Genomic DNA, 26,476 nt, shown 5'->3' on the forward strand with positions numbered 1-26,476 from the left:
ATAGGTTTGGGGTTTTGGATTTTTTTTTTGTTGTTGGTTTTTTTTCTTTTGCTAATATGAAAATACTGAAGTCTTTCACAGGGTGGGATGAAAGGATCAACAAGGTAACTCCCTTACATCAGTCTCCACAGCAATGGGAGGAAAACAGTACAACATGAACCTACTGCACTTCCCTCTCAAAACTGTTGTTTCATAGCTAATATGCACAAGAGATAACAATTTGCACTGTGAGCAATTTAAAATAAAGTGCTTTTAAAATGAGGAATTAAAACCTTATGCCTGAACAATGTATCCCTAAAAGGCCAGTGTGAGAAAAACTGCCTTACTCTTAGGAAAATTGAAAGAGATTTTTGACACCATGGAGGAGATAGACTCTCCAAACAATGTTTTCTACACACTGACTCTGAGAACCACATAGAGGTGAGCTACTCACAGCCTTGTAAACAAAGGCAAAGCTGAGCTGTGGATTTAGCTGCTCATTGCTCTGTGAGTGCTTGTGTGGCTGCAGCCAGAGGTGCAGGAGGGGCATCTTGCCCAACTTCCCGGGCCTCATCCTTCAGATCTGCCACGTGATATGGGAAGAGGCTTCTTGCTTCCCTGGATAGATAGGATGACATGGGTAACTCATCTGATGAAAGTTCACACATAACTGGCATCTATCCCATACAAATCTAAAATCCGGTGTTGTTAGCTTTAATTTTTTTTCACAAAAACTAGTTTGAAATTAATATTCAAGTCTGTGTTCTCTTGTGGGGAACATTATACAGCTACAAGACAGAGACCTTCATTATAAACCTTTATAAATATATTAATTTTGGTGAACATTGATAGTTTTTAAAAACTAAGAGCTATCTTTTCTTAATCAGAGACATGAAAAGTAGACTGTGATCCAGTGGTAGGGAGCTCCACTCTCTATGCTTTGGGCTCTTTCACTGGTAATAGCAAGTTATTTTTAAGCAGCATCTTTTGCCATTTGGTTTTTTCAATCTATTTAATCCTCAGCTTCAGTACCTAATACTGCCTCCCCTCTGCTGCTGCCTGCTTGCCTGTGGGTGCATGTGCCACATGACTGTCCTTACCAGCCACCTTTTCTCAGAAAGTTGGGAGCAGCTGCTTTTCCCACCTCATTGGAGTAAACAGACTTGCTTTCCCAATACTGCCCTTTATCTGCACAACAAATGATTTGTGGGGTCATGAATTAAAAACCCAGGTTTTTTTCTTAAATACTAGGAAAGGAATGTTGAAGCAAATTTTTAAGACTTGGTTTACAAACAAATCTTGAATGGTAAATATTTTGCATTACAGTCACTTTTAAACAAAGAAGAAAAGTAGTCCTTTAAACAAAAGTTACTTTTTGCCTATTCTAAATATAAACAATATTAGTGTCAAATACGGGAAAGTGGAGAAGTGGTGCCTGTGAAGTAACTGACATTGCTCAGAGCAGACAAGAGCGAAATATACTGACAAATGGGACTTCCAGCTGCTGCTGACACAGCTTTGCAGAGCCCTGACAGGAACAGCACAGTGAGCAATGGGACATTTCAGGGTAGCCACAGGATTCATGACATTGTTATTGTGATCTTCTCCTAAAACTGACGCCAAATACTCTTCCCTCTATATGGAACTACTCTGACTTCAATAAACAGCAGTTTTGAAAGCCTTGGCAGTGAAAACTTGTATTTGCAATACACCTCATCAGTTCCCTTAAGCTGTATTAAACGTGTACTTGATAGTATTTTTCATCAAGTTGGGTGGTTTTGGGTTTTTGCTTTGTTTTGTTTTTTAAAGCCTTTTAAATAATCAGGATCCATTTTTACATGTATGCTATGAGAAACCTTCCTTCTTTCCAAGAGATGCTTGAGACCGGTGTGGGGCGTCGGGCACAGCATTCCTTCATGCCGGTGCCCCGATTCCAGCCCTGCCCGCGGCCAGGCTTGGCTCCTGCGAGCTCCCTGGCGCTGACCCGGGGGTGGCACCTCCTGAAGGTCACCGCGGGCACGGCCGGCTCAAGGCGACGGCCCGAGCCGCCGTCCGACAGCGGAGTGGCGGCCTGGGGCGGCTTCTGGCCCGGAGAGGTGCGGGCGGGGCGCGGTGGTTTCCGGCGGCCCCGCGGAGAGCCGGGGCTTGCACAAGCCGGCCGGGGCTCGTCTCTTTCCCGGCCGCTGGAGCCGTCGGCGGGCCGGGCGCTCCCGCACGGCCGACATGGAGCTGCGGCTGGCGCTCGGGCTGGCGCTGCTCTGCTCCGCGCTGCAGGCGGCGCCGGCCGGCCCGCAGCGGCCCCGCTCCGCCGTGGGTGAGTCGGCCGCGGGTCAGCGGCTGAGGGGCCCGGCCGGGGCCGCCCGTGCAGGCCGGGGGAGGCGGGTGAGGGGCGGCCCTGCGAGGGAGGCCCGGCCGGGGGCCGCTGCCAGCCCGGCGGCGGGGAGGGGGGTGGGCTGCGCGGTCCCTGCTTGCGGCTCCTTTTCCTCCCCCTGGCACTGCTCCCCGCACAGAACCTGCTGCTGTAGCATTCCCTGTCCCAACTGACTTCGGCCACACGTGACTGCTAAATCAGTCAACAGGGCACTTTTGAGGTACGGGGGGTTATACGGGGTTTATATTTAGTTGCCTGGGCAGGCCGGCGGGTGAAGTGAGGTGAGCCCTGCCCTGCCTCTGGCACGGTGTCCCGAGGCACGCACTGCAAACACCGCGTTTGGGGTCCGTGCTGGGCTGTGCTGGGTTGTGCTGGGCTGGCAGCAAACACACACGCTCTGCTGGGCCTGATCCCTGCTCGGGGCGTGCGTGCAGGTGAGTGCTCCGAAATGGTTTCCCACAGAACTCTCATTCCCTGTTACACGCTCTTGTCTCGGAACAAGCACGCAGCAGCGTCCCGGCGTTTGTCTTGTCTCCTGTTGGTAGGCGTCACAATTGTTAAGATTTTGAAGATCACCTCTGGTCTTTGATTTCTGAAATAAAACTCCATAGTGTTAGTGTGTAACCTTGGGAAAAATCAATTTAAATCTGTCCCTATTTCACAACCACTGCCCCAGATACATGTGTGCCTTTACCAAGTGCTTTGAAACTGACAGAAAGAAATTAATCTTATTTTACATGAAACTTGATGGTTGATAGTCTTAACATAGATTTCGTTCATCTTATTCAGCATATTCCTATACTCAGCTCCTTTATCGATACAATCATGTGTCACAGTGGCTGAAAGCATGTCAGCCTGGAAAGTAGTGAGTAGGTAAAGGCTGACACACTGCTGCTCTATGGTGAGAAGCCTAGTCTCTGCATACATGCTGTTTCTTGCCTTTCTTTTGAGACATCTTTCTTGTCATCTTTTACAGTAGCTTCCAGCCAGGGAAGGTCTGGAAAAATAATTTAAAAGCAGCTCCCTTTCTTTTCAAATGGAGTAGAGAAGTCCTTATATTGCCTCCTCTACTATCCAGTTTCCAGATTGCTATTAATGAAAAGGAGCTGTTCCTTCCAATCTCCATTTCATTTTTGGTGAATAGCATAAAGCCATGCCCCCACTTCTGTTTTCAGTTTTTCTAAGCGGTTTACGGGAAGGACTCCTCAGGAAGAACTTGCCCACACTTATCAGGCAGGCTAATCAACAATTTGTTAACTTTGAATAGGAGTCACAGTAGATAAACTGGAGTAAACTTGGCATTACCAGGTATATCCAGTTCAAATGCAAATAATGCATTTCCTGTAATCTTTGTTTTCTGAAAACAGGGCAATTCTGGCATGTATCTGACCTGCATTTAGATCCGACTTACCACATTACCCCTGATCGCACCAAAGTTTGTTCTTCTTCCAAAGGAGTCAATGCCTCCAACCCAGGCCCTTTTGGAGACTTTTTGTGTGATTCTCCTTATCAACTTATTTTGTCAGCATTTGCATTCATGAACGATTCAAAAGAGCAGGTTTCATTCATGATTTGGACAGGGTAAGTGTTCAAGTCACTCTGTAGTTAAAGCTGGATAGCCAGATAGTGTGGCACCTCACAAGTTTGTATTTGCACCAACAGATTTGAGTTCAGTATCTCACTAATGCTAGTTGTCCCTTTAGTTGTCCAAATGGCTACTAAGTGCAAGCCTGAGTGAGAATACAAGGCCTCAGGAACAGACTGTGATCTCTGTGATAACTGCTGGGCTGTTCACTGTGATATTTAGCATATGGCTATATTAGTGTGAGTTAACAGAAATGGTGCAAGGAGGGTGGGAAGTAGAAAAAGCAAAAGGAAAGGTCATGGCAGTAACTGACTCGCTGCAGGCCTCTGTTGAGTAAGAACATTTACCTTCCCTCTTCCAGTCTTCAGTATTACAAAGTGGGCTGAATAGTACTGCCTCACAGAGGTGTTGCCTGTGGCTTTGTGTGCCACAGCAGTGGGACCAGACAAAGTAGTGTAAAAGGGAGTAGCTTCATAGTGCTGTGCTATCAAGGCATAGTACTGTGTGTTGTTACTTTCTAGGTGTTCATAAAAGATAGAATTGATTTACCCTTCTGCCATAGCAGAACTCTCAATTCTACCATCACACAATTTTTTAAGGCATACATCAATGATAATTTATCTGAGAGATTAGTATTTTTGAGTGTGAGAACTAGTTTGTTTGTTATATCACTTATTTTTGATGGGAAAGTGTTAAGAAATATATGAAGGCAAGTGATCAATCTATTTCACTTACCATCTTGTACTTAATTTTCAACAGGATATTGTTAAAAGGGAAAAAAGGAACTAACAATGAGGTGCAGATGATGAAAGATATATAACACAAACTTCACAGTAGCTCAAAATGATGACTTTAATGTCTAAGAAATCTTCATTATGATAAATATGAATCATAGGATAGGCATTGTCTGAACAAGTCTACTTGTTCATGGTTTTTTATACAAAAGCCTTTGCAGAGAGCTTTTGATTCTGTGATTTTAATTAAGGTTTATAGTAATGTTAGATGCTAGAATGTAGATTTGCTTGCAGACTTTTTTGCCTTCCTTGTGTTGTTAACAACCTTTATTGATCAAGCCTTTTCCTTTTTCAGAGATAGCCCTCCTCATGTTCCCATAAATGAGCTCTCCACAAAGCTGGTCATTAGCATCATTGGCAATCTGAGTTCTACAATTCATAATTTCTTTCCAGATCTTCAGGTTTTCCCAGCTTTAGGCAATCATGACTACTGGCCACAGGTAAAACAAGTTAGAAATTTGTTCATCATGTTGAGTGTGTTCCTAACTCCTGGGAAAGCACATCTGAAAAATAAGAGTTAATTATGTGTAACTGTTATTCTGGAAACAAAATTCTACACCTCTTCAGTTAGCATTTAATATTATAAATAGTTCCACTCTAGAACAGTAGCTACATCACTCTCTCTGTGCTCTCTGTGCTCTTTGTGCTCTAAGGAAATGTTGATGCCAGGTAGAATCTGTACATGGCCTGGGATCACACAAATTTATCACTAATCATTCCTTATGGCTTAGAACCACCACGTGTCGTCATGTTAATACACACATACTTTTCCTTACTGTGTATGTCATGTATGTGTATACAGTAACTTACATCTATCAGAAGTGACATCATTAATGGAACTGTGAGCATGTGGTAAGTTTAAAACCTACTCAAAGGCCTACTGGAAGTCTGTCAGCTGGCATCACTAGATTTTTTTTGTTGTTTTTTAGCTAAAGTAATGGCAGAATTTTTGTAAAGTTCCCATAGTTTTGCCATTGATATTAAAAATATGTCTACTTTTCTTTCCTCATTGGACATTCAGATATAATCACATTGATGATTCACTAGTTATGTTCAGCTGAGAATGGTGCTTTTTCACTTTGACTGTGCTGAATTTTGTTCTTGGCATACTCCAAAGTAAACAGTTGCTTCATTTGTCCTTTAAAGTGTGTTGTGGGTTGATCTGGCAGCACACTGGATCAGAAGCAAATGCTGTCATTGGATGTGAGGGGATCAGAAGGCATGTGAAGCGAGTCAGCTGAAGTATTTTGTTTGAAATTCTTCATGGGAATTTAGTAACACCCCTTCACACCCTCAAGGCTTGTATTCCAGCTTTCTGTGGTGTTTATTAGGCCTGTCAGGGTGTAGGTTGGTGCAGCAGGTGATTGTATGACAGCCTGTGTCATTGCTGGAGTTGGTGGTTTCCAAATAGGGGTGCTGAGAGACAGGGCAAAGGAAACATGAGAGACAAAGTAACCACTAGATGTATATCGGAAGTGTGAGTGCACAAACCAAACTGTGACTTCAGTCCTTGGTGCTCTTACTGTGGTGGTAAAGCTTTGGCTTTTCATATGCACGGACATGGGGACAGGTTGATTCACTAGAAACGAACTGGGAAAGTATTTCAATAAGTAACACCTGAACTGAAGTGTCACAAAGTGTTTCATGTTCACTTTGTTTCAGTTTTAAAAATGTCTTAGCAGAGAATTGTTGTTATTCAGCGATCTCCTTTGGTAGAGGAAAAAAACCCTACAAAAGCCTTGTAAGCAAAGAATGTTTGAACTTTTTCAACAAGTATGAATTTTGTTTGTGAAATTAAAGCTAAAGACAGGAAGAAAAGGTGCTCAGGAGGGGCAGATGGGCAGCAAATAGAAAATTGACACAAGCTGGTGATTGGAATAACTGGTGATTGTTGTTTCCTCTCCCTGCACAAAGCCACTCAGGAGCGTTTCTGTGATACTTCAAAATGGCATGCTTCACTAATATGCAGAGCTGGCATGCTTTTCAGTTATTGTTTGAAAAACGCATGGGATCAGACAATCCCCGCTATGGGGTCGTTTCAGATTGTTCAATTTTTTAGTGTTTGTTTTTTGCTCTTTATGACATTTCTTTTCTTCATATGGATATGGTTGGCAACTGTCCTGTAGACTGGGAGTGATATGGAGCAAGCCACACACTGTATGTAGGCTGTTCAAAGGAAGTGTAAAATCTGTGCACTTACCATGAACCAAAGAGTTTGATTGCTCTCTTGTGTTCTGAGCTTAACAACTAAACAGTCCTGAGTGATTTTTCTTGCAGAACATGTTAAAATACTACTCAAGTTGATCAAGCATTGGGATACCTTTCAGATCATATATTGTGACCTCGGCCTTACTTCTTTCACACTCTTGCTCCTGCTTAAGACAATTCCTGAGACTGCTTCTAGCAGTTCAGAGAGCACTGACTTCCTGGGCCAAAGCACCTTCAGTCCATTACATGGCCTCTTATCTGGAATCAGGTTTTTGTCTGTTAGTGACTGTTAGCTCTGGCTCGAAGGTGTGTCCTAACAACTCATGTCTGGGCACTACAATCAACAAATGTCTCAACAGACATCGTCTGATTGCTCTGCTCCTAGACAGAGACTTACTTCCTAAACCTCTAATAACATAGGTTTAGTTTCAAAGATCTTAGAAAGGTCAAATTTTATGTTTAAGAAAACATGCGCTGCAATTTTTTCAACCCCTGTTTTTTTCCTTCTAGCACCAAGACTCCAGATATTTTAAGAAAGACAAGGACAGGCTGGTATCTTCCTGTCAGGGTTAGATCAGAGCATGGGTGTCATCAGCCTGTGGCTCAGACTGAAGAGTGCTACAGTCCTAATTAGAGCCAGTGGGAGAAAACATTGACAAAACTTTCTCTTGTACATTTTTAAATGCTTTCTTATGAGAAAAAAAGACATAATGAAAACATTTGTGAATTTCACCAGAATGTTTCTGAGGGCAGAAGTGGTATTTTGGGGAGCTGCTATGAAACCCAAGTTATTGAAAAAGAAACTTATATTAATCCAAATGACTTTATTTTTAGACTTGATATGTTTATTAATTTTGCAGAATGTATGGTTTTCCATTCTACTGTATTCTTAAGGCTTGACACATTTCTGGCATTAGTTTAATAATGCATTAACAATGCCATGCAGTCAGTTCTAAGTTTAGGCATTTGTTCCTGATCAGCAATACTAGACATTCAGAAATTGGTTTTTTTTCTTTCTTGAATTCCTTCTGGTGATGACTGGATACATTTACATGTTATGTAAGAGGTGAGGCAGGATTATTTAGTGGTTTTTTTTGTCTGTGTGTCTGAATACTAAGACTTAGGCAGGTTCTCCTCTCTCACAGGACCAGCTTCCTGTAACTACCAGTGAAGTTTACAATGCTGTAGCAGATTTCTGGAAACCTTGGCTAAATGATGAAGCAATCCATACCTTCAGAAAAGGTAAAGTATGGCAGTAATACGTTGTGAAGCTAGGGCTTCAAGAATTAATGTTTCTGTGGATTTGTGCTGTTGGTTTAGCTAAGTCTCATAGGATGAGTCAGAACAATGGATTATCTCTAATGCTTCTCCTGCAAGAAGTTACTTACCTTTTTGAATGGCAATGCCTATTTCAGAATACATTTATTACTTTCTGCTGCAATATTTATCACTTCTTGTAACGTGTTTAGTGTTATTGACTTTGTACCAATGCATGTAAAATATCTCTGCTTTCAAGACCTCATAACACTTTTTAGATGAGGATATATGATGCACACGAAAACTTTACTTTGATGGGAAAAAACTGTTAAAATGTTGTTTCTGTTTTAATGGTATATGTATTTCAGAGCATACTGAATAGGTGCATTTTTATTCAGGGTATGATAACACATAGCTGTGCTGATTGTGCTATTAATGTTTGTATGCAACTTACTAAACTGGCAGAATAATTATATCCTAATTAGAATTTTTCCTTTTTGCAAAGGACTGAAAGGTTCAATGCAATTTCCAATCCACTCAAACATTAGGGATTTGGAAGTTTCATTTTTGTTTTTGTGTCCTGAATGAGAGCAAACTCTGGATAAGAGTGAAAGTAGAAACTTGGATAAGGATAATAAAACTCAAAGAGGCAGTTAAATTATATTGCTATGCTTCTGTTGCCATGGCTCTAGTGAAGTCCATGAACAATGAAGTTATACCTATTGAAGAAGCTCAGATGCCATGGAGAATTTTGGGAGCAAGGATTGAAAAATATGATCCTTACTTTTCATTATATCATCAGTCTGAAGTTAAATGACTTTCAAAATGCAAAGCTACTAAACTTAAACAGTTCCTCCTGAAGGAGCCTGTATGTTTGCTGTATTTCAAGAAGTATGGACTTTAACAGCTACCGTATCTGTCAAAGTGGAAGAAATATTACAGGGCACTTTTTCCATGTCAGTTGAATAATTGTATCTAAATACTGTCAAATAAACACAAAGATAATACAGGCAATAATTCATAAATAATTCAGTGTCAACTTTTAATAAAATGTGGCTGAAAACATTGTTAACATGTTCTAGTGGGATAAGGTGACTGTGGCTTGAATAAGCATGATATTGTATTAGAAAGAGGAAAGTTGGGTATTTTGTCAGTGGTGTGCTTTGATTGTAAAGTTGTGCTTTGAGGCCTTTAATTTGTCATATGATGTTGGTCTTATTTTCACAGGCGGCTTTTACACGCAGCTCTTTGAATCCAGTAACAGCCATCAACCACTCAGGATAATCAGTCTGAACACAAATTTATATTACAGCCCTAACAAGGTAACTGTGAATATCACTGACCCAGCCAACCAGTTTGCCTGGCTGGAGGACATACTTGAAACCTCTTCACAAAAGCAGGAAAAGGTAGGGATCAGGATCAAAAGCTATCATTATTTGTTTCAATTTTGAAAAAAAAAAAAGAAGGAAGAAGTAGAGATAATGAGAGTATAAACATGCTTCTAGAAGACTAAAAATGCTGCCAAAGATACTACAAAGTCAGAATTTCAAAATTTTATTTTTTAATCATTCCTCCTTTAATATGCCCATTTTACTGCAACAATTAATAAACTGGTTGAATGAAGTTTCTCAAATTATACAGTAAAATACCTTTTCTCTCCTACCATGTAAAATACTGCAGAAGTCAGTATCTGACCTTTTTTACACATAGCCTTTTATTTTAAAACATGCTCTTGACCTAAGACAAAAGCTAGCATATTTTATTGTAATGTAATTTAAGGTATCACAAATAGAAATTAGAAAAGAGTTTGTCAGAACAAAACTTAGTCAAGCTGCAGTAATTGCTATGATTTGAGTGTTATAATAACTTGTCCTTTAATACACAGGTTTTGAAGTGAAGGTTTAAATTGTTGGCTCCTGATGGATGGATTGATTGATTGGTGTGGGGATTGGATCATCATCTGAGCAACTGTGTTTAATTTGAAACACGGTTACATTTTGTTACAGTGTTGCAATTTTAGAATATTATATATACAATCAGGAGAAAGGAGAGACTTCCTTTCCTTGGGAAACCCTGCAGCATGGTGTGTGCATTTGGTGCTAAGTCTCTAACTCAGACAGAGGGGTTTAACCAGTTATCCATGTTTCTGGTGACTCTCTGACTCCCTGGTGCAGACTCTGTAATGCTCTAACATAATTTTTTTTCTTGTGTCCCCTTGAGATGCCAAAATATAAGCCTTGCCCTAGTAACTTACTTTTTTCATGTGAAGTAATTGATAACATTTTCCTTAGGCCTAAAATCATGCATAGATTTTTTTCTCCCCAGCAAGATAGTATCTTGATATTATGAACTTAAGCAATTTTCCTGTTGGGATTTTATATTAAAAAAACCTGTCATGATTTACAGCTTTTAGAATGCCATTTTTAAAGGCAGCATTATTATGAAACTGGTAACCACTTCTAGGATGCAGCTATGATTAGAAGTTTCAAATGAAGGTGCTAATTGTGCTTTCTGTATTTAATCCCTTAGGTGTATATAATAGGTCATGTCCCAGTAGGATACTTGCCATATGCAAGGAATACTACAGCTATCAGGGAGTATTACAATGAGAGACTGGTAAAGATTTTTCGCAAATACAGTAGTGTTATTGCGGGCCAGTTTTTTGGACATACCCATAGAGATAGTATCATGGTCCTCCTGGATGAAGAAGGTAATGATGCTTGTTGACTTTTGAACTTTTCCTTCCTGATTAAAAGCAAATCAATACTTTCTTGCATGCTCTTTCTAGTCAGCCTGTGTTATAAATAATTGAAAAAAGTAAACTGGGAAATACTGTTATTTATTTGCAGGAGTTCAAGTCTCACACACTCCGATTTCCAAAGAGAACCTTGAAAGGGTGACTGTCTTTTTCTGTTGGTGTCAGCAGAGACTCCCCAAGCTTCCTATTTTTTTTTTTTTTAATGAATCCTTATGCCTAGACAAGAATTTCTAGTCTTTCCTCTCTGCTCTCACAGTGACACGGGCAAATTATACCAGCCAGTTGCTATTGTGTAATGTGTCAAAGGGAATGTTCTCAGGCCAGCTAGACATGCTCTATGTTCTTGTATTTCCTGCATCATTACTGTGCCTCTCTGCTGAGTTCCCTGCTGCTTCAAAGTTAATTAAGATAAGGGTAAGCAGGAGGTAGGGGAAAGAAAGTCTCTGCCTGTTGCATCTCTTAGATCAGCTAATTTCCCTTCAAGAGAATCACCCACGTTGAAATTTTTGTTTATTGCTTTGAAATCCCTTAGTTCTAAGCATGGGCATGGCCATATGGAGCACTCAGCATCTCTAAAGAAGAAGTTTTTTCTTCCCAATAGAACAGTAAAAGGTTCATTGCTTTGATTTATGTAAAATACCCAATTGTTAAGTGGCTCTTCATCCATGATTTGTATGAACTCATATGAGCAATGTCCAAAATGCTGACTAAGTAATACTATTCCAAATTTTTACCTTTTTACATGGTGTTAATCTCTAGTAAAAAAGAATCCAGCCCAGTGAAAGAACTGCCTTCATTATTTTTTTCTTTCAAATGATGCTCCATGCAGTCTTATACCTGTATTTTTTTACACTGTCCCATTTGTTCATGAAATCATCATCTCTACTGCAAATTTCACTGGGAGCAGACTGATCTTAGTATTTGACATCAAAGTTTGCATGTGCAAGTAACCACTTTCCAATTATTTTATTTATTTTGCATCTTTTGACAAAATTTAAATAGCAATTAAATACCCATTGTGTTTGTCTGTACAGTTTTAAACTATCTTCTATTCAGGGCATTTTCCTCTTGACAAAATTCTAGAGAATTCAAGATAAATGCAATATTGCAGCCAACACCAGTGTACTGACATAGAATTCATCTGTATTTTCTCCAGAAGAATCTACTGATTTCCAAACTTTCAAAACTTCTGCCTCTATGTGGAGGCTGACCTTGTGATTTCACTGCTGTGACAGTGTCAGAGATGGGAATAGTTAGGGCTTCCTTTTTGTTCCACAGAGAACTTCCCAATGTACTCACCTGCACATTCTATCCCAATAAAACTCACATCCTCATGTTTCAGTTGCTGTCAAGGTTGGTGTTCACACAATAGGTGCTGGGCTCCTAAGGGTCAGGTGATGAAACAGACCCTGGTGTTTCTGATAACATCCTAAATACATAAAGCAACATGTAAAATACTGTATAGAAACAGCAACTAAAGTTTTCAAATATTTCTTTAGTAGAACTATACAAAATACAGAGACTTCACATATAGGCAAGACCATTTTGCAAATTTGCACAGGCATTTGAATTTTCTGGGAAGCCTCTAGTGTAAAAAGTGGTACACACTGGAGTGGGTACCATGGTATTCCACACAGGGTTTAGTCTATCCATTGGAAGTATGGCAGTTCAGAGTGATGCAGATAAATTCTAATACCTTTAAGCCTGTCACTCTTGTTTTTGCGGTGTTGGTACTCTACAAAAACATTTGTTTGAAAAATAAAAGTTTGAAAGGAAACTATCTCCTCAATTTCCCTTTTTCTACAGAAAAGCCAGTCAATTCCTTGTTTGTGGCACCTGCTGTAACACCAGTGAAGAGTGTATTGCAAACAGAGTCCAATAACCCTGGTGTCAGATTGTATCAGTATGATCTTTTTGACTATAGCTTGCTGGTAAGTAAAGATTTTAAAACATTGTTTAAGACATTATAGTGTCAGTAAAAATTACAGCAAGATGTCAGCCTTTGTAGTATTATGGCTGCTGGTGATGGAATTTTGGTGCCTACTCTTAGTTTTTCTTCCTGGGCAAAGGAAAGGAAACCTGAAAGATAACTTGGTTGGTCTTTCTGTGCCTGCAGAACTACCCAGTACTCTCTGGTCTGTATCAAATAGTCTTATGATGTAGGACCAAAGACATAATTTTTCTGGCCAAAATCCTAAAACTATTTGCAGGGAGCTCTGCAAGAGTGAAAGAGATTCATATAAATCCTGGGCATGCTTACATACTAATGTTGTTTGCTGGTGATAGCCTGAGTTTTGGGATGCAGCCCATGAAATGTTTCTAAAGGGTGTAAAAGGGCTGATGAAGAAAGCACTTTTAACCATATGATGTCTTTTGCAATCACAAAACTTCCTATAAAGAGTTTTTACAGGAAATGTTAGATATATTTAGAAGGAAAATAAAAAGTAGAAGACTTCTACTTTGTAGTTTTATGTGATTTTTGGAGATAAAGTGAATCCTGTGTAATTATCTTGGCTGTGAATGGTTTAGACTTTCTGTAATTCAGGATAAAGTCTTGACCCTGCCGAGTTCAGTGACAATGCACCCTGCCGTTTGATTGGGACTGGGGTTTCTCTCTGGAGACCCATGCTAATTCAGGCTGCTCCTTTGTTGTGCAGATTTCACTCCTGCATCGGCATCCCTCCTTTTCCTTAACTTCTCTCTGGGCCGTTCTTTTTCTGTCCATTCTGCCACTCAAGTAGTGCCCACAGAAAAGAAACTTCTGGCTCTCACCCTTTTGCTCCACTCCTGAGGCAGACATGAATGTTGTGGAGTTTGGACAGGAAAGACCTCTAATACTGCCGCTGCTGCCTTTGTGGCTCCTTTTTCTTCTCCTCCCCATCCCCCCGCCATTACCGCTCTGCGAGTACCAGCTTTGGGTGAAAGCCCAGCTCTTGGGGTGGGACGTGACCTTCTATTCACATGTGAATAATGAGGAGTGACAGCTTCCTAATCAATATATCACTCCAGAGACTTAATGAAGCAGGGAAGAAAGCAATACAGCAGTGCCTATGTTTTCTTTCATTCTTTTTTTCTTTTTTTTTTTTTTAACTGTAGGATCTTTGGCAGTTTTACTTGGACCTCAGAGACGCCAACAAGAAAAATGAATCAAACTGGAAATTAGAATACATCCTGACTAAAACTTATGGCATCGAAGACTTGAAGCCAGAAAGTCTATATGAAATGGCCAAGCAGTTGTCTATGCCACAGAGCACGCTGTTTGAGCAGTATTACAGTAACTATATTGTGAGTTATGACAAAACTATTCTCTGCGAAGAGGGGTGCAAGACCTGCCAAATATGTGCAATCCAGTATTTAGATTCTTCCTCATACACAGACTGCATCAATCAGGAGGCAATGTGGAGATGAAATCTCTGTGCAGTTAATGCAGATAGTGACTTTAGCCTGTGATTTAAAGAACCTGCTTGTTCTTTTGCTCAAGCACTGACATGCTGACAGGGAGCCTGTGGGACTTCTCTACATTTCAGGGGTGCAATAAAACTCTCTAGATCTTTCTTCTGGCAAATATGGTTTCCTTTATCATCTAAATAAAAGTTTATTTGCTTTGTAATAGTGGCCAGATACTTTGCTGTTGTCTCAAGTGTCCTGTACTGTACCTTCTCTAACAGGCATCCCAGTGTATGGGAATAGAAGTTACTCAGTCAAGCCTTTGTAAATCCAAGTCTTATTTCTCAGTGTGTGTAAACATAGGCAATGCCATTCCAGGCATGGGATTTTTATGCGGGCAGGTTTCAACTACTGGCTGTCAAAATTTGCAAACTGAAGTCAGCAAAACCTGCATTTGCTGAGACTTGAGTGCAGTTATGTTGTTGATTCAAAGCCAGTATTATATATCTCTCTGTGCCAAGTTTTCCTTGTTAATCCCTCAAACCCACTTCTTAGGGGCATTTTCTAATGGTGGCATAAAAGTGACTTAATGGAACACAAACCTCAATCCTGTAAATGCTTAATCTGATTTTTCAGAATATATTTGCCCAGCACAGAGGGCTTTTTTCTTACAATCAACTATGTACATACCATAGTGTCTCATACCAAAAAGTGTCCTGGTATGAGATTTTGCAGCAGACCGTATATCAGGTTTAAATTCATCAACATCAGCAATTGGACTCAGCATATACTTTCTCTGTGGGGCATGGGTAAACATTTACTTATGCTGTTTCTTGGGTTTCTTTATTTTCAAAAAGCAATCTTTAATCTTTCACTTAATGTGAAGATTATCGCATGTTCAAATTTACAATTGCAGAGATTTCTTCTTCCTCTTCTTATGGCTAAATATGTGCTCAAGATGATGCTATTAAGATGGCCCTTTATTTGGTGTGTGTACAACCAAGAAGGACCTTTACCCATTTTTCTGCCACATGAAGAGCTATACTTTTGGAAACTTTGGTCAACAAAATACAATACGGACCCTGCTCTATATTATCCCTGAGTAAGGGGAGCTGTAGAAGTGGCTACAAAACAAATCCAATTGATGAGTTTACTGCAGCTGTTGAAGAAGTTCCTGGGTTTGTTTCTACTCAAGCTAAAAATATGCAGCAGAAAATTTTCAGATAGTTTTGCAGTCTGTAGCATTCCCAACTGTAGATCTGGATTTCAGGTTTCTCATGCATCAATCATCCACAGAGGAGATGATTGGTTTGTTATATTTGCATTCAGAAACAAATCCTCCAGTGCACAGCAGGCAGTCCTGTATTTTAAATTCAGTGCTTGGAGAAGATATGGTGAACATAACTCTTTAGAGCTATCTACTCTGCCTGGCCTCAAATGGATCTGGATATGTAAATAATCTAAATTAACGTAGGGACTGTGCAGACTGTGAGTGTACAGACTGTGAGGACGTGCCATAAAGTTTCTGTTCTGAAAGCTTGTGATTCCCTCTGTGTTGTATGTGTCCCTTGGTTGTGATTCTCATGGGTGTGTTTATTTAAAAAGTGCCTGTTACCAGTACCCATTGGAAGCAAGCAGAGTTGGGGGTGGATAGCATAAGGCAATTGGAACTGGTAGGACAGCTGAGCTTCCTCCAATTTGCCAGATGGGTTTTGTTCAGTTCAGCCTTGAGCTTTAAACCATGCTGGTTTGTTTCTGTGAGTTCTGCGGCTTCTATTTAAGCTTAATACCTACAAGACATCCTGGAAACACTGTAAAAATTCTTCCATTACAGGCTTCTTTATTGCTAAACTTTAGGGAGAGCTGGACCATGTGGTGATTTAGCTGCTACAGAATTCTAGGAAGAGGCGTATTCTGCTCATGGGATCATACTGCATAGATTAGTTGGGATTTTTGGTGATTTTTTGTTGTTTTTGTTATGTTTTGTTTTGTTTGTGTGTCAGTAGATGTTGTTTAATGAATATGAAAAGAAAATTACTGCCTCCAATGTCTAAATAGCAAGCTATGGTCCAGGCATAACTTTTTTTTTTTTTTTAATGTGGACTCCAATTGAAGCCAAGAGTTGAATGGCACCAGCCAACGTCTTTTTTGTTTCAGACAGAGGGTTATAGCTACCAGGGTTACATTTAGCCAGGCTATATCCCCTAAGATACATCCTGTTATGCAGGCTGGCATTCTCTGCTTTTTCTGTATGTTACTATAGCCATGGAAGTGCAAGCATAAATGGACGAGAAAGATCAGCTATATGTTTGACTGCATCATCTTGTAACTGGGAGGTAAGCCAAGGAAATAGCTTCCAGAGATGTTGCAGTTGAAAATACATGACATAAATCATAGGAATAGGTTAGATACCTAGGCAACATGCCTGGGTGTAAGGGGAAATAGAGGGAGACGTTCTTGGTTTGGGTTTCTACTTTATTCTTTCATGGATCTAGGAATGTTCTACAAGAAAAGTTATCCTATGCTGAAAGAAGATTTTCTAAGGAATCATGGAAAACGTCAAAGAAGCATGACCTGATGAAGTAGCTGACCCTTGTAGACCAGATTCCCACTTCACTTTTCAGGTGATATTTTTATGGCCTCATCTTGAAATGAAGAATTAGGGTGAATATTTGTAAGGTTGCATTTGACAAAAAGACAAATTACACCACCTAGTGGAGTAAAAAGGTTTTAATTTATCTGCAGTTGAGCTAGAGGCATATGAACAAGGATTTCTCAAATATTCTAGGATTTAAATTCTAGCTTTTGAAGGTAACTAGTTTTCAAAGGAAGTACTGCTGCTTCTTTATAGCAGTACTTCCATGTTGTACTTCTGGGTATTAAATGTTGCTGGCTTCTAAGATGCCATGTCACTTCATGTATTCTGAACCCTGTGGTAGATACAGGTCTCTGCCCCCATCCAGAGAAAAACTGAGTGAAATTCCACAGGGAATCCTGTGGAAGCTTATGTCCACATTAATAGGAACTGCAGCCTTGTAGGAGTGCCCTCTTTAACAGGAGAGTTGGTGCTGAGGAGCTGATCTGACTGCTGCACATTTCAGTAGCAGTTGAAGGATGGTAGATGTCCCCTTGAAATGCAGCTGCCAGGTGCAGTTACATCTGAAAGAACACTCTCCAAGAGCTCTGGGCAACATGAATAAAGGCACAGTAAGTGAGGATGATCAGTAAACTGTGTTCAAAGCTGTGTTTCTGATCCAAACCGAAGTGAAGGTGCATCCAGACGGATATGTTAATTGCTTTAGATTGCGCTCATTAGTGTCTGGATGTGATCTCATCAATTCTATTGTTTTCACTTGTCAGCCTGAAGAAATGAAATGACTGAAGGAGATGGGACTGGAGAATATGTGAGTGACGTATTGTTAGTAAAATTTATGAGCATAAAACCAGAAGCAGGTAACTTTGTATTCTTTTGTGGTGAAATGGACAAATGATGAGCACACAGCATTTCCAAGGAAAAAGTATCTAGTTTAATGCTGTATCTAATTTCCCTCCATGGAAAAGCAATCTCAAGAAGGTGAGTTGTTACTTTGGTCTGAGAATAAAATAAAACTGGTGGGAGTCCCTCTCATTCCCAGTCAAAATGAACTATGCCAATGTCAATGAAGAAAGAAACTTTCAAGATTGCTTTTCTTCCTTATTTTCCAAAAGCTGAAGACTAGGTTCTATATGCTTACCACTAGAGCTTTCAACAAGAAAATACTGCTTTAGGTAATTAATTTGTCATCTACCAGGCCTAGGTTTCTTATTCTGCAGGAAGAACATCATACCTATGAATTCCAGCAGTTTAGTTATTTCCTGATCTGCAAAGATCTCTAGTGTAAGGTGAATGTTGTTTTCATACTGTGTGTGGAATATCACAACTGTAGGAACTCAAAAAAAACCCCCAAAATTTAAAGTACCCTATGTATACTTAATTAGTTTCTGGTGGTTGTGGGAATAGTGAAGCCATTGTACTAAACACTGCTATTGTCCTACTGATCACCATGTATGAATTCCTGCCAAAGTAGGTATCAGGAGAGTAGCCACATATAGGATGGAACATTGGTTGATGACTGAAAATACAACCAAGTAATCAACTGAAAAAATGCTGAAAGGAAAACTACTGGAAATGTGGCAACCTCAGCCTCAAAGACTTAGTGAAGCAGTGGGAAGAGCACAAGACATGCTTACAGATGTGGTCAAATTGCAGCTGTTCAAATTCAGCTTATGTTGCCTTCAGTGATAGAGCTGTATTTATAGAACATTTAGAAAATTGCTTCTATTGTCTGCATTTGTATCAAATTTAATCTGGATCTACCTGTCAAATATGTTACATCTAATTACTGAAATACTTCCCCATCGTGCCTTTTAACTTGCAATTGGACCTCGTTCTCATACCCTATAAACTCTTTGGTGGATTTGAAAGCAGCCACTCAGACATCAGGAATAACTGAGCTGGAGAAGTTGCAAATGTGGACCTGGGCAGAAAAAGTTTCTCCCATCCTGAAAAGCATCCTGATATTTCAGTATTCCCCACTGGAATAAAATCAAGACTCTGTGAAGGTTTTAGGCACAGAAGTGCAAAGTGGGGATTTGCACCTGAGCCTGTCACCTTCCCCTCAAGCATTTGCTAAGCATTGTCATGGTGTTGACTATGCTTTCTCCTTCTGCCCTGGAACTGAACTACTTTCTAAATTAAAATTTTAATTGGGACTGTTATGTTTATATATAAAATTCTGATAGTGATGCAGCATTTTCTACTGAAACTGTAAAGCAATCCTCAAAACTTCTCCCACATGCTATAATTGACACCTTTTCTGTCCAACAGAGTACATGCCAATGGATGCCAATAAAGCTGCAGCAGCTTTAATAGTCCTGAATAGTCTAAGATGTTTGATATTTTGTGCAGATCAGATGATCAGCTGTTAAATACTGACTTAAGAGCACTGAAATTAGTAAAGTGATGAACTAATAAAAAAATGAATAATTCCACTTGAGATTAAGGAATGGCTTTTCAAACATACCTAAAAAAGTATTTCTGTGTGACATAATGCAGTCCTTCCTGGAACTGAATAAACAGACCCAGGTAGCAGTAGCAGAGTATCTGTATCAGTATTCTGCTTTTCCTTGTAGCCCAGAGTGACATGATAACACAGCTGTCCTGCTTCCTTTCCAAGTTCCCCTGGATGTTTGCCTGTATAACGTTGATTTATGACGTGCAGGTACATACCAACAGACTTAAGTGTACAAACCCAAATGAATTGTGCTCTCAGATGTTCTGGTTTGATGTTTGTTGACTATAGATGGAAGAACACCCTAATACAGTGTTTCTAAGGAGTTAGAACACTCTGCATCTTGTGGATTGGAGTTTACAAGACAATTCAGGCATGCCTAAGGCTGCTAAAGAATAGCAGTTTTTCTATGATCTTATATAAGCTTTGAAACCCAAATCCTTGGTATTCAGTCTAGCAGGATTTTCCTTCAAGTGGGGGTGGTGATACAAGCCTGTCATTGTGTCACTCAAAATATATGCAGAAAAACTCCTCTTCCAGATGGGTAGAGTGCTTTAAAACTCTTGCATGCTGCTCTGGCCTTTTTATGCTGTATAAAATGGGAAGCATCCATTTTTAAGCACATTCAAAAACATTCCTTGGCCAACTTCTCATTTCTATTTTGTTGGATGTTTTAGGCAGAACTTGTCTCATATATTAGAACATTTTACATCTATGAAAGCTGCCATCTGCCACAGAGCCAGCTGAAATTTAGGACCTTGGTAAAATATCATGCTAAAAGAGTCTGAGGTTGTTGGAGCTGATTGCAATGAAGTGTGCATTCTTACCTATCTTTGACTGAATTACTGCAAAGAACATTTAACTTAGTCTCTCACAGGATATTTGATGTTGTTTTTACATCAACCTAGCTGAAACCTTCCAGCATTTCTAATGACTTTGTTGATAGCTAACAAGACATGTTTCAAGCTGTTTGTTCTTAACAAAGTCTCCCCTTTTGTTGTTTCTGCTTTTGTTTTTTTTCTAAATCTAATTGAAAGTATTTATACAGAGCTTGAAATTCTAGACAGGCACAGGATTTGCTCAGAATAATTGCCAGTATACAATGGAGGGATTTTCTATAGTATTTTTTTTTTATATTTCCCCTCCTCCAATCCCATGGCCAAAGTAAATTTCTACTAAGCAATGTCAAAAAACCATAGCAACTATCTTGTGACAGAGCTGAGGAGCTTTTGTTCTGCAGAGGACCCATTAATCACTACACTGCTCCAAGCCCACAGTCTCATCCCATGTAATGCTGGGAATTTTCTGCTGAAGACAGTTGCTAAATATTTGTATACGTGGTGAAGAGCTCCCCACAAAGTGACCCACAGTAGGAAGTGGAGTGTGTTACTTGTAGTGTGTGAGACTCTAAGGATGGACAGAAGGGTTTCTATCAGCAGGAAACGGGGGTTTTTCCTTTAGTCTGGTCAGGGGAAGGAGGATTAGGAACAGGGAGTTTGCCAGGGGAGTGGGTCAGAGGCAGGCTGGTGGGGCAGCAGGGCAGAGCATTCTCACTGGGCTCACCAGGGCAATTGTTCAGCAGTTCTCCATCCCTGCAGGTGCTGGGGCTGGAGTGCTGCTCAGCAGGTGCTGCTGCTCGTGGCAGTACACATGAGCTCCCTGCCCTCAGCAGCTCCCTGGGTGACCTCAACCCCTGTCCTAAGCCCATCCCTCTGCCCAGGATTTTCAAGTCACTTCTCTAAGGCCCCAGATTTTTCCCTGTCATAGAATCATGGAATGGTTTAGCTGGAAGCTTAAAAATCATCTAGTTCCAAACACCCTGCCGTGGTCAAGGACACCTTCTACTAGACCAGGTGGCTCAAAACCCCATCCAGCCTGGCCTTGAACACTTCCAGGGCTGGGGTATCCACAGCTTCTCTCAGCAACCTTCTCTGTCACTCAGTCGTATTTCCTCTTTTATTTAATTGCTAAATGCCATCTATTACTTGTTGGGGTTTTTTTTGTGTAGTATCACTTCAAGTTTTCAGGGAAGTCCATCATTCAGAATATGCCTACAATTAAGGTTTGATCCATTGAAACAGTTAAAAAATTACCACTCACTCACTGCGTTTACTTGCTTATTTAGTCCAAAAGACCTTCCAGCTGCAGCAGAAATCCATCCCACTGGAATTTGTATTGAATATATTAGCTGCACTGACACAAACAGTGTCATAGTGCCTTGAATGACTTTGGAAACTTAGAACCCAGAAAATCAGCAATTGGAAAATCTGAATGTGGCTCTTCCTGTATCCCAATTATCAGTATTTACCACACATGCACAAACAATAAACTCCTTACAATCCTTATAATTTTTGCTGCTTTCATATAGTTATGCAGAAAAGCAATTGCTGCGTGAGCAGCTGGGTAGAGGCAAGAGTGGTTGTTTGTGCATGGTAGAGGGGTGGCCCACAGCTTCTGGAGTGCTTTTTGGATGGAAAATAGGATCCTGTCTTGCCTAATGATTTATGTGAAAACATGTCAGTGCTTCTCAATGCCTCCAAGGGGATGTTTTCCCACAGAAATTTGCATATCTGCCCCAGTGCTGTCTTCACGTCTTTTCACCAGGCTGTGTTTTGCCGCCACTTCTCTTCTCGGGACAAAGATAGCATTAACAGCCAGGGCCTCATGGTGTGCCATTTCCTTGCACATACATTGAGTCCCTCTCTGAGGCCCCCAACTGCATTCAGGGTCCCTTTGCTTTGCTTTCCCTCCCGAAGGAGAGCTAAGGCCATTTGAGAGAGACCTGCCCCTTCTCCTTGAAGCCAGGGTAAGTCATATGATGACCAGGGGAGGTGAAAATCTCTTCCTTCAGCTGCAGTTGCGCAACTCTTGTCATACTGCTGCTAAATAAAACCTCACAATAAGTTTGGGGTTTTTTGGGCTCTGTCTCTGATACCCCTTTTCTTAGATTTTTTTTTTCAGGTGATAATTTTTTCTTAACACTTTGTTTGTAGGTGTGGTGACAGACCAGTGTCCTCTGCTTAAATTGCAAAAGCTCTATGTAAAGTATTGCATGTTCAACTTGAAGAATAATCACACACTTTCTTTGTTTAGGTATAAGGCCCACCTCTCAGTTTAGACCAGCTTAAGGAGTTTTTAGCCTCCTTTTAGAAATCCAGAATTGGGAATTTTTGTTCGTTCACATTTATGAGCAATGACAGTGTATCCCTGAAGACACAGTTTGACAAACAAAGTAAGGAGTGGTGAAAAATGTGAATTAACCAGTGCTAATTGGTTAGGCTGACACCTAGGTTGGCATGTTTAGACACTGGTGCAACTCCAGTGAGGTCAGGATGAAGTCTGCATTTACATCATCTACATAATTTAACTCAGGATATGAGAAAGCAAATAATATGTAGACTGAAAACTATGCTTTTGAATAATTTTCCAGGAGAAAAAAGTCTTCAACATACATGCCAAATATAGAACTAGAAATAGCAATTATATTTTAAACTTTCTTACTGTGTAACTAGACAGGGTCCTACACTTTTTAAATTCATTGCTTCATTCAATGCTTTCAATTGTGGTTTTTAGTGTCTGGCCAACTTTTATTTCAAGAATATCCTTTTATTTTTGCCTTTCTGAACTTAGACATTTTCACCCATTGATATGCAAAATGATAAGCCATTGAATTTAGTGGTTAGGAAATAGATTCTTAACTTTATACATAATATATGCAATGCATATAAAAGAATGAAAAAAATCATCTCTTTTCCAATGCAGGTCTTAAGGTGCTCAGAATCAGTTATGGTTTTGGTTTCCTTGTTAAAAATTACCAGATCTCACTATTTTACTCTCACAACTCTTTATTCAGCCCTCATCTCTCTCCCAGATATGAATTACTAGCATTATGGGGGAGGCACACTTTTCGTTTTGTTGAATGTTGTAAAATATTCACTAGAATCATACAAGAATTTGTTCTGCTGCTGGCAGAAAGCAGCTCTATAAACAATGTGCTCCTTTGTCTGCCTGAAGCATAGTAACAAATGGATTATGTGTAACAACCATCTATAGGGCTTTTATTTCATCTCCATTCAGGCTCGGCGTGTTTTGCACTGCTTTTAATGAGGCTGCCTGAACTATGGTAACCCCGTGGTACATTTGTAAGCAAGAGATATTGGATGAATCAGCCCCTTCCAGGACTGCATTATGAGGTGATCTGCTTTCATTACAGGATTTATTTTATAGGTGGTAGAGCTCAGTGAGAGGATACTGCAGGCACAAGCAGCACTTATCCGCTCTGCAAGGCCAAGTTCAGGGTCTGCATGAATGTGAATCTGCTTTCCCACAGTCAAATCTTTCATTGCATGGCTTGAAACACAACCATTTTTGTGCATGACCTCTCCTTTGCTTCCCCTCTGCTTCAGACTCATACTGGAATGATTGATAGTCCTTTATAAAATACTCCATAAAGAACTATTTTACTTCCCCATGAACATGAAAGCTTGGGTCCCCTTACACATAGCAAGTACAAAACCCAGCATCTCACAGCAGAATGAAAAGCCTCTTCTGCTTTCTGCCTTTCTGAAGTGTGAAGGTTTCCCCTCTGGAACTGGAAATGTTTATTCCCTACAATGGAGCTCACTGTTGTCCAAACTAACCAAACACATATTTATATAAGTACAGATAGATGGCTTCTTCTTTTTTTTTTTTTTTTTCCTCTGGAGGTCTATGTAGGCTTTACTGATTTTTTATCTTTTTTTTTTTTTTTTTTAATTTAATTTATAAATTTTACCAAAGCAATCCATTCTTTGGATTCTCAAGTGACATAGCCCCCTAGTTATCTTTTGTGATTTGTTTGAATATTTTCACTACCTTCTGTTTGTTTTGCTGCTTTTCAGTCACTATCAGTATCAACACTAGGTAGTTTTTGCCTAGGAAAACCTGTTGCAGTACAATTGTGAGCATGATAACAAAGATAAAACCAAAGCAATGTGTTTTGTTCACAGGCCTCACCTTCCTCTTTCTAGACACACTTTCTGTATGTCACTTGAACTATTTAGAGGTTAAAAATTACAGCTCAAGCAATTCTTGACTTTGCTTAGAGGACCCAGTGAAAAACAGGAAGTGGTTGGAGAAATACAAGAGGCCATAGAATCACTGAATGGTTTGTCTTGGAAGAAAACTTGAAAATCATTACTACTGTGGGAAAGGACACATTCCACTAGACCAGGTTGTTCAAAGCCCCATCCACCCTGGCCCTGAGCACTGCCAGGAATGGGGCATCCACATCCAGAAGCCATTGCTTTGGGTAACACCCAGAACAGGACTAACCTTTGAAAAATCACTGTTTTTAGGTTTTTTTCAGACTTCATGTTAGAAAGGTGGCTTTGGGAAGGAATTACTAGCAGTGAGTTAAAATCAGGTTGAACAGTGAATTGCCAAGTCATAATGAGAATCCTAACAGCACAGGATTGCAACACCTTGTGCAAATTGTAGCTTTTGCTGCAGAGCAGAGCAATGAGATGAAAAGTACCATAAAGAAAAAGGGTGAGGTCATACAACATAGCTCGTTTTTATAGGAAAAGAAAAAAGTCTAATGATGAGGACAACTTAATTAGCAAAGAAAACTGCTTGGGGGAAGACTGAAATTTTCTAGGTTGTGACTTGCTTAGTTTTCTTTTTCTTCCAATAACAGTCAACCCCAAACACTCCTCTCCCCAGCTCTGTTTTCCATAAGAACATAGAGTGGCAGGCTCAGGGAATTCATCAGCTGTTGTTAATTTTACTTTTTAATACAGAAATCCTTTCCAATTTCCAAGCACTTCTAATTTCTGATTTTACTAGTGCAATTGTAGCCCCTCTACTGCACACATTTCCTGTTGTCATAAACATGTGTGTGCATGTATGAGATGCAGCAAGGTAAAGAGAAGAGACCCTGAATGTCCTGGTGGGTGCATGGCTTTGCTGTCATTATGTGTCTATGTCCAAATGCCAATGAGAGACTGAACTACTCACAAGACAACTTCTGATCTCCCAAATGAAAATGTTCATTAAACTTTTTGTACATGCACTGTATGTCATTGGGCTGCAGAAACAAGCAGCACCTACAAACTCTTGAGAAATGCATGTAGCAGATAGAAAATTGCAAATGTATTGTGTAACACTTAAAAAGTCTGATTGACTGATGACAAACTTGAGGGGAGGCTTTTTTGATGAATATTTGTGTTGCTGGGTGATAATCAGGGCTTTACTGTTTATTTTTTCTATGTGTTCTAATGAGTATGAAGGCATGCAGGTTAGCTACCTGGGCACTTATTTTCATTACAATTAACAATTAATTATTTTACCACCTATAATTTGGCTGAATTAAAATGTAGCACGTTTCAAACTCAAGGGTCTGGAAGGCATGTAAAACATGCATGGTGTCTGACACCCCTTATGCAAGTTTAAATGATACCACAATGTCTTGGGAAGCTGCAGCTGAACAGTACTTTCACTGATACTTTGGAAGTTGGTCCAATTTTAAGGTGAGAGATGTTTTAGATAACATGGAATGCTTCATTCCTCCCACTCGTCCTCCTCTTCTTTCACTTAGGTCTAATATTTTCTCAGAAAAACTTGGCTATGTGCTTTCAGTGTCTTGCCCCTCTGAAAACAAGCTGCAAACTTCCATTGCTTTGCATTCCCCATGGATCTGTCAGGAGGCTGTGAGCATTGTGAGACACAAAGTGTTTGAATGTGTCACCCCAGGAATCAGTCTTTAGTAGGCAGAGTGAAGGCAGAATGAAGACTGAAAAACTAGACCTAGTTAACAAGTTTGCTAGCAAGGATAAATCCTGTATTTACTGCATTCTACTGTGAATAAATCTCAAATATTTGGGGAATTGCATTCTGTGCTGGGTGTCTGGAGAGATCGCCCAACAAGCCTGAGAATTATTCACTGTCTTTTCGTGGCCACCTATCTCTAGTTGTAATAATGTAACTCATTTTCAAAATTAAAATGGGAAAGCAATCACCAAAGGACTGCCTAAGGATTTTCTTTTCCCATTGAGAATAGTAAATATCTTTTTGGCAAAATGAATTTTCAAAAATGAAAAAAAAAAG

General features: G+C 40.0%; 1 protein-coding gene across 3 annotated transcripts; it reads left to right on the forward strand.

Annotated features, from left to right (window-relative positions):
* Positions 1 to 1,987: 1,987 nt before the first annotated feature.
* Positions 1,988 to 14,575, forward strand: SMPDL3A (sphingomyelin phosphodiesterase acid like 3A). 3 transcript variants are annotated; one of them, XM_064707979.1, is made up of 8 exons: positions 1,988 to 2,075; positions 3,718 to 3,931; positions 5,025 to 5,169; positions 8,083 to 8,179; positions 9,422 to 9,600; positions 10,724 to 10,904; positions 12,759 to 12,883; positions 14,049 to 14,575. In XM_064707979.1, exons 2-8 carry the CDS (start codon positions 3,888 to 3,890, stop codon positions 14,358 to 14,360), a joined length of 1,083 nt encoding a protein of 360 aa, XP_064564049.1. In that variant the 5' UTR covers positions 1,988 to 2,075; positions 3,718 to 3,887; the 3' UTR covers positions 14,361 to 14,575. The 3 variants fall into 3 exon arrangements, with proteins under 3 accessions (XP_064564049.1, XP_064564048.1, XP_064564050.1); XM_064707978.1 differs by lacking the exon at positions 1,988 to 2,075 and adding an exon at positions 2,099 to 2,293 and having other exon boundaries at positions 14,049 to 14,572; XM_064707980.1 differs by lacking the exon at positions 1,988 to 2,075 and adding an exon at positions 2,463 to 2,570 and having other exon boundaries at positions 14,049 to 14,574.
* Positions 14,576 to 26,476: the final 11,901 nt, after the last annotated feature.

This window comes from Zonotrichia leucophrys, chromosome 3 (assembly GCF_028769735.1).
Source record: "Zonotrichia leucophrys gambelii isolate GWCS_2022_RI chromosome 3, RI_Zleu_2.0, whole genome shotgun sequence".
In the NCBI taxonomy this organism is placed as follows: domain Eukaryota; kingdom Metazoa; phylum Chordata; class Aves; order Passeriformes; family Passerellidae; genus Zonotrichia; species Zonotrichia leucophrys.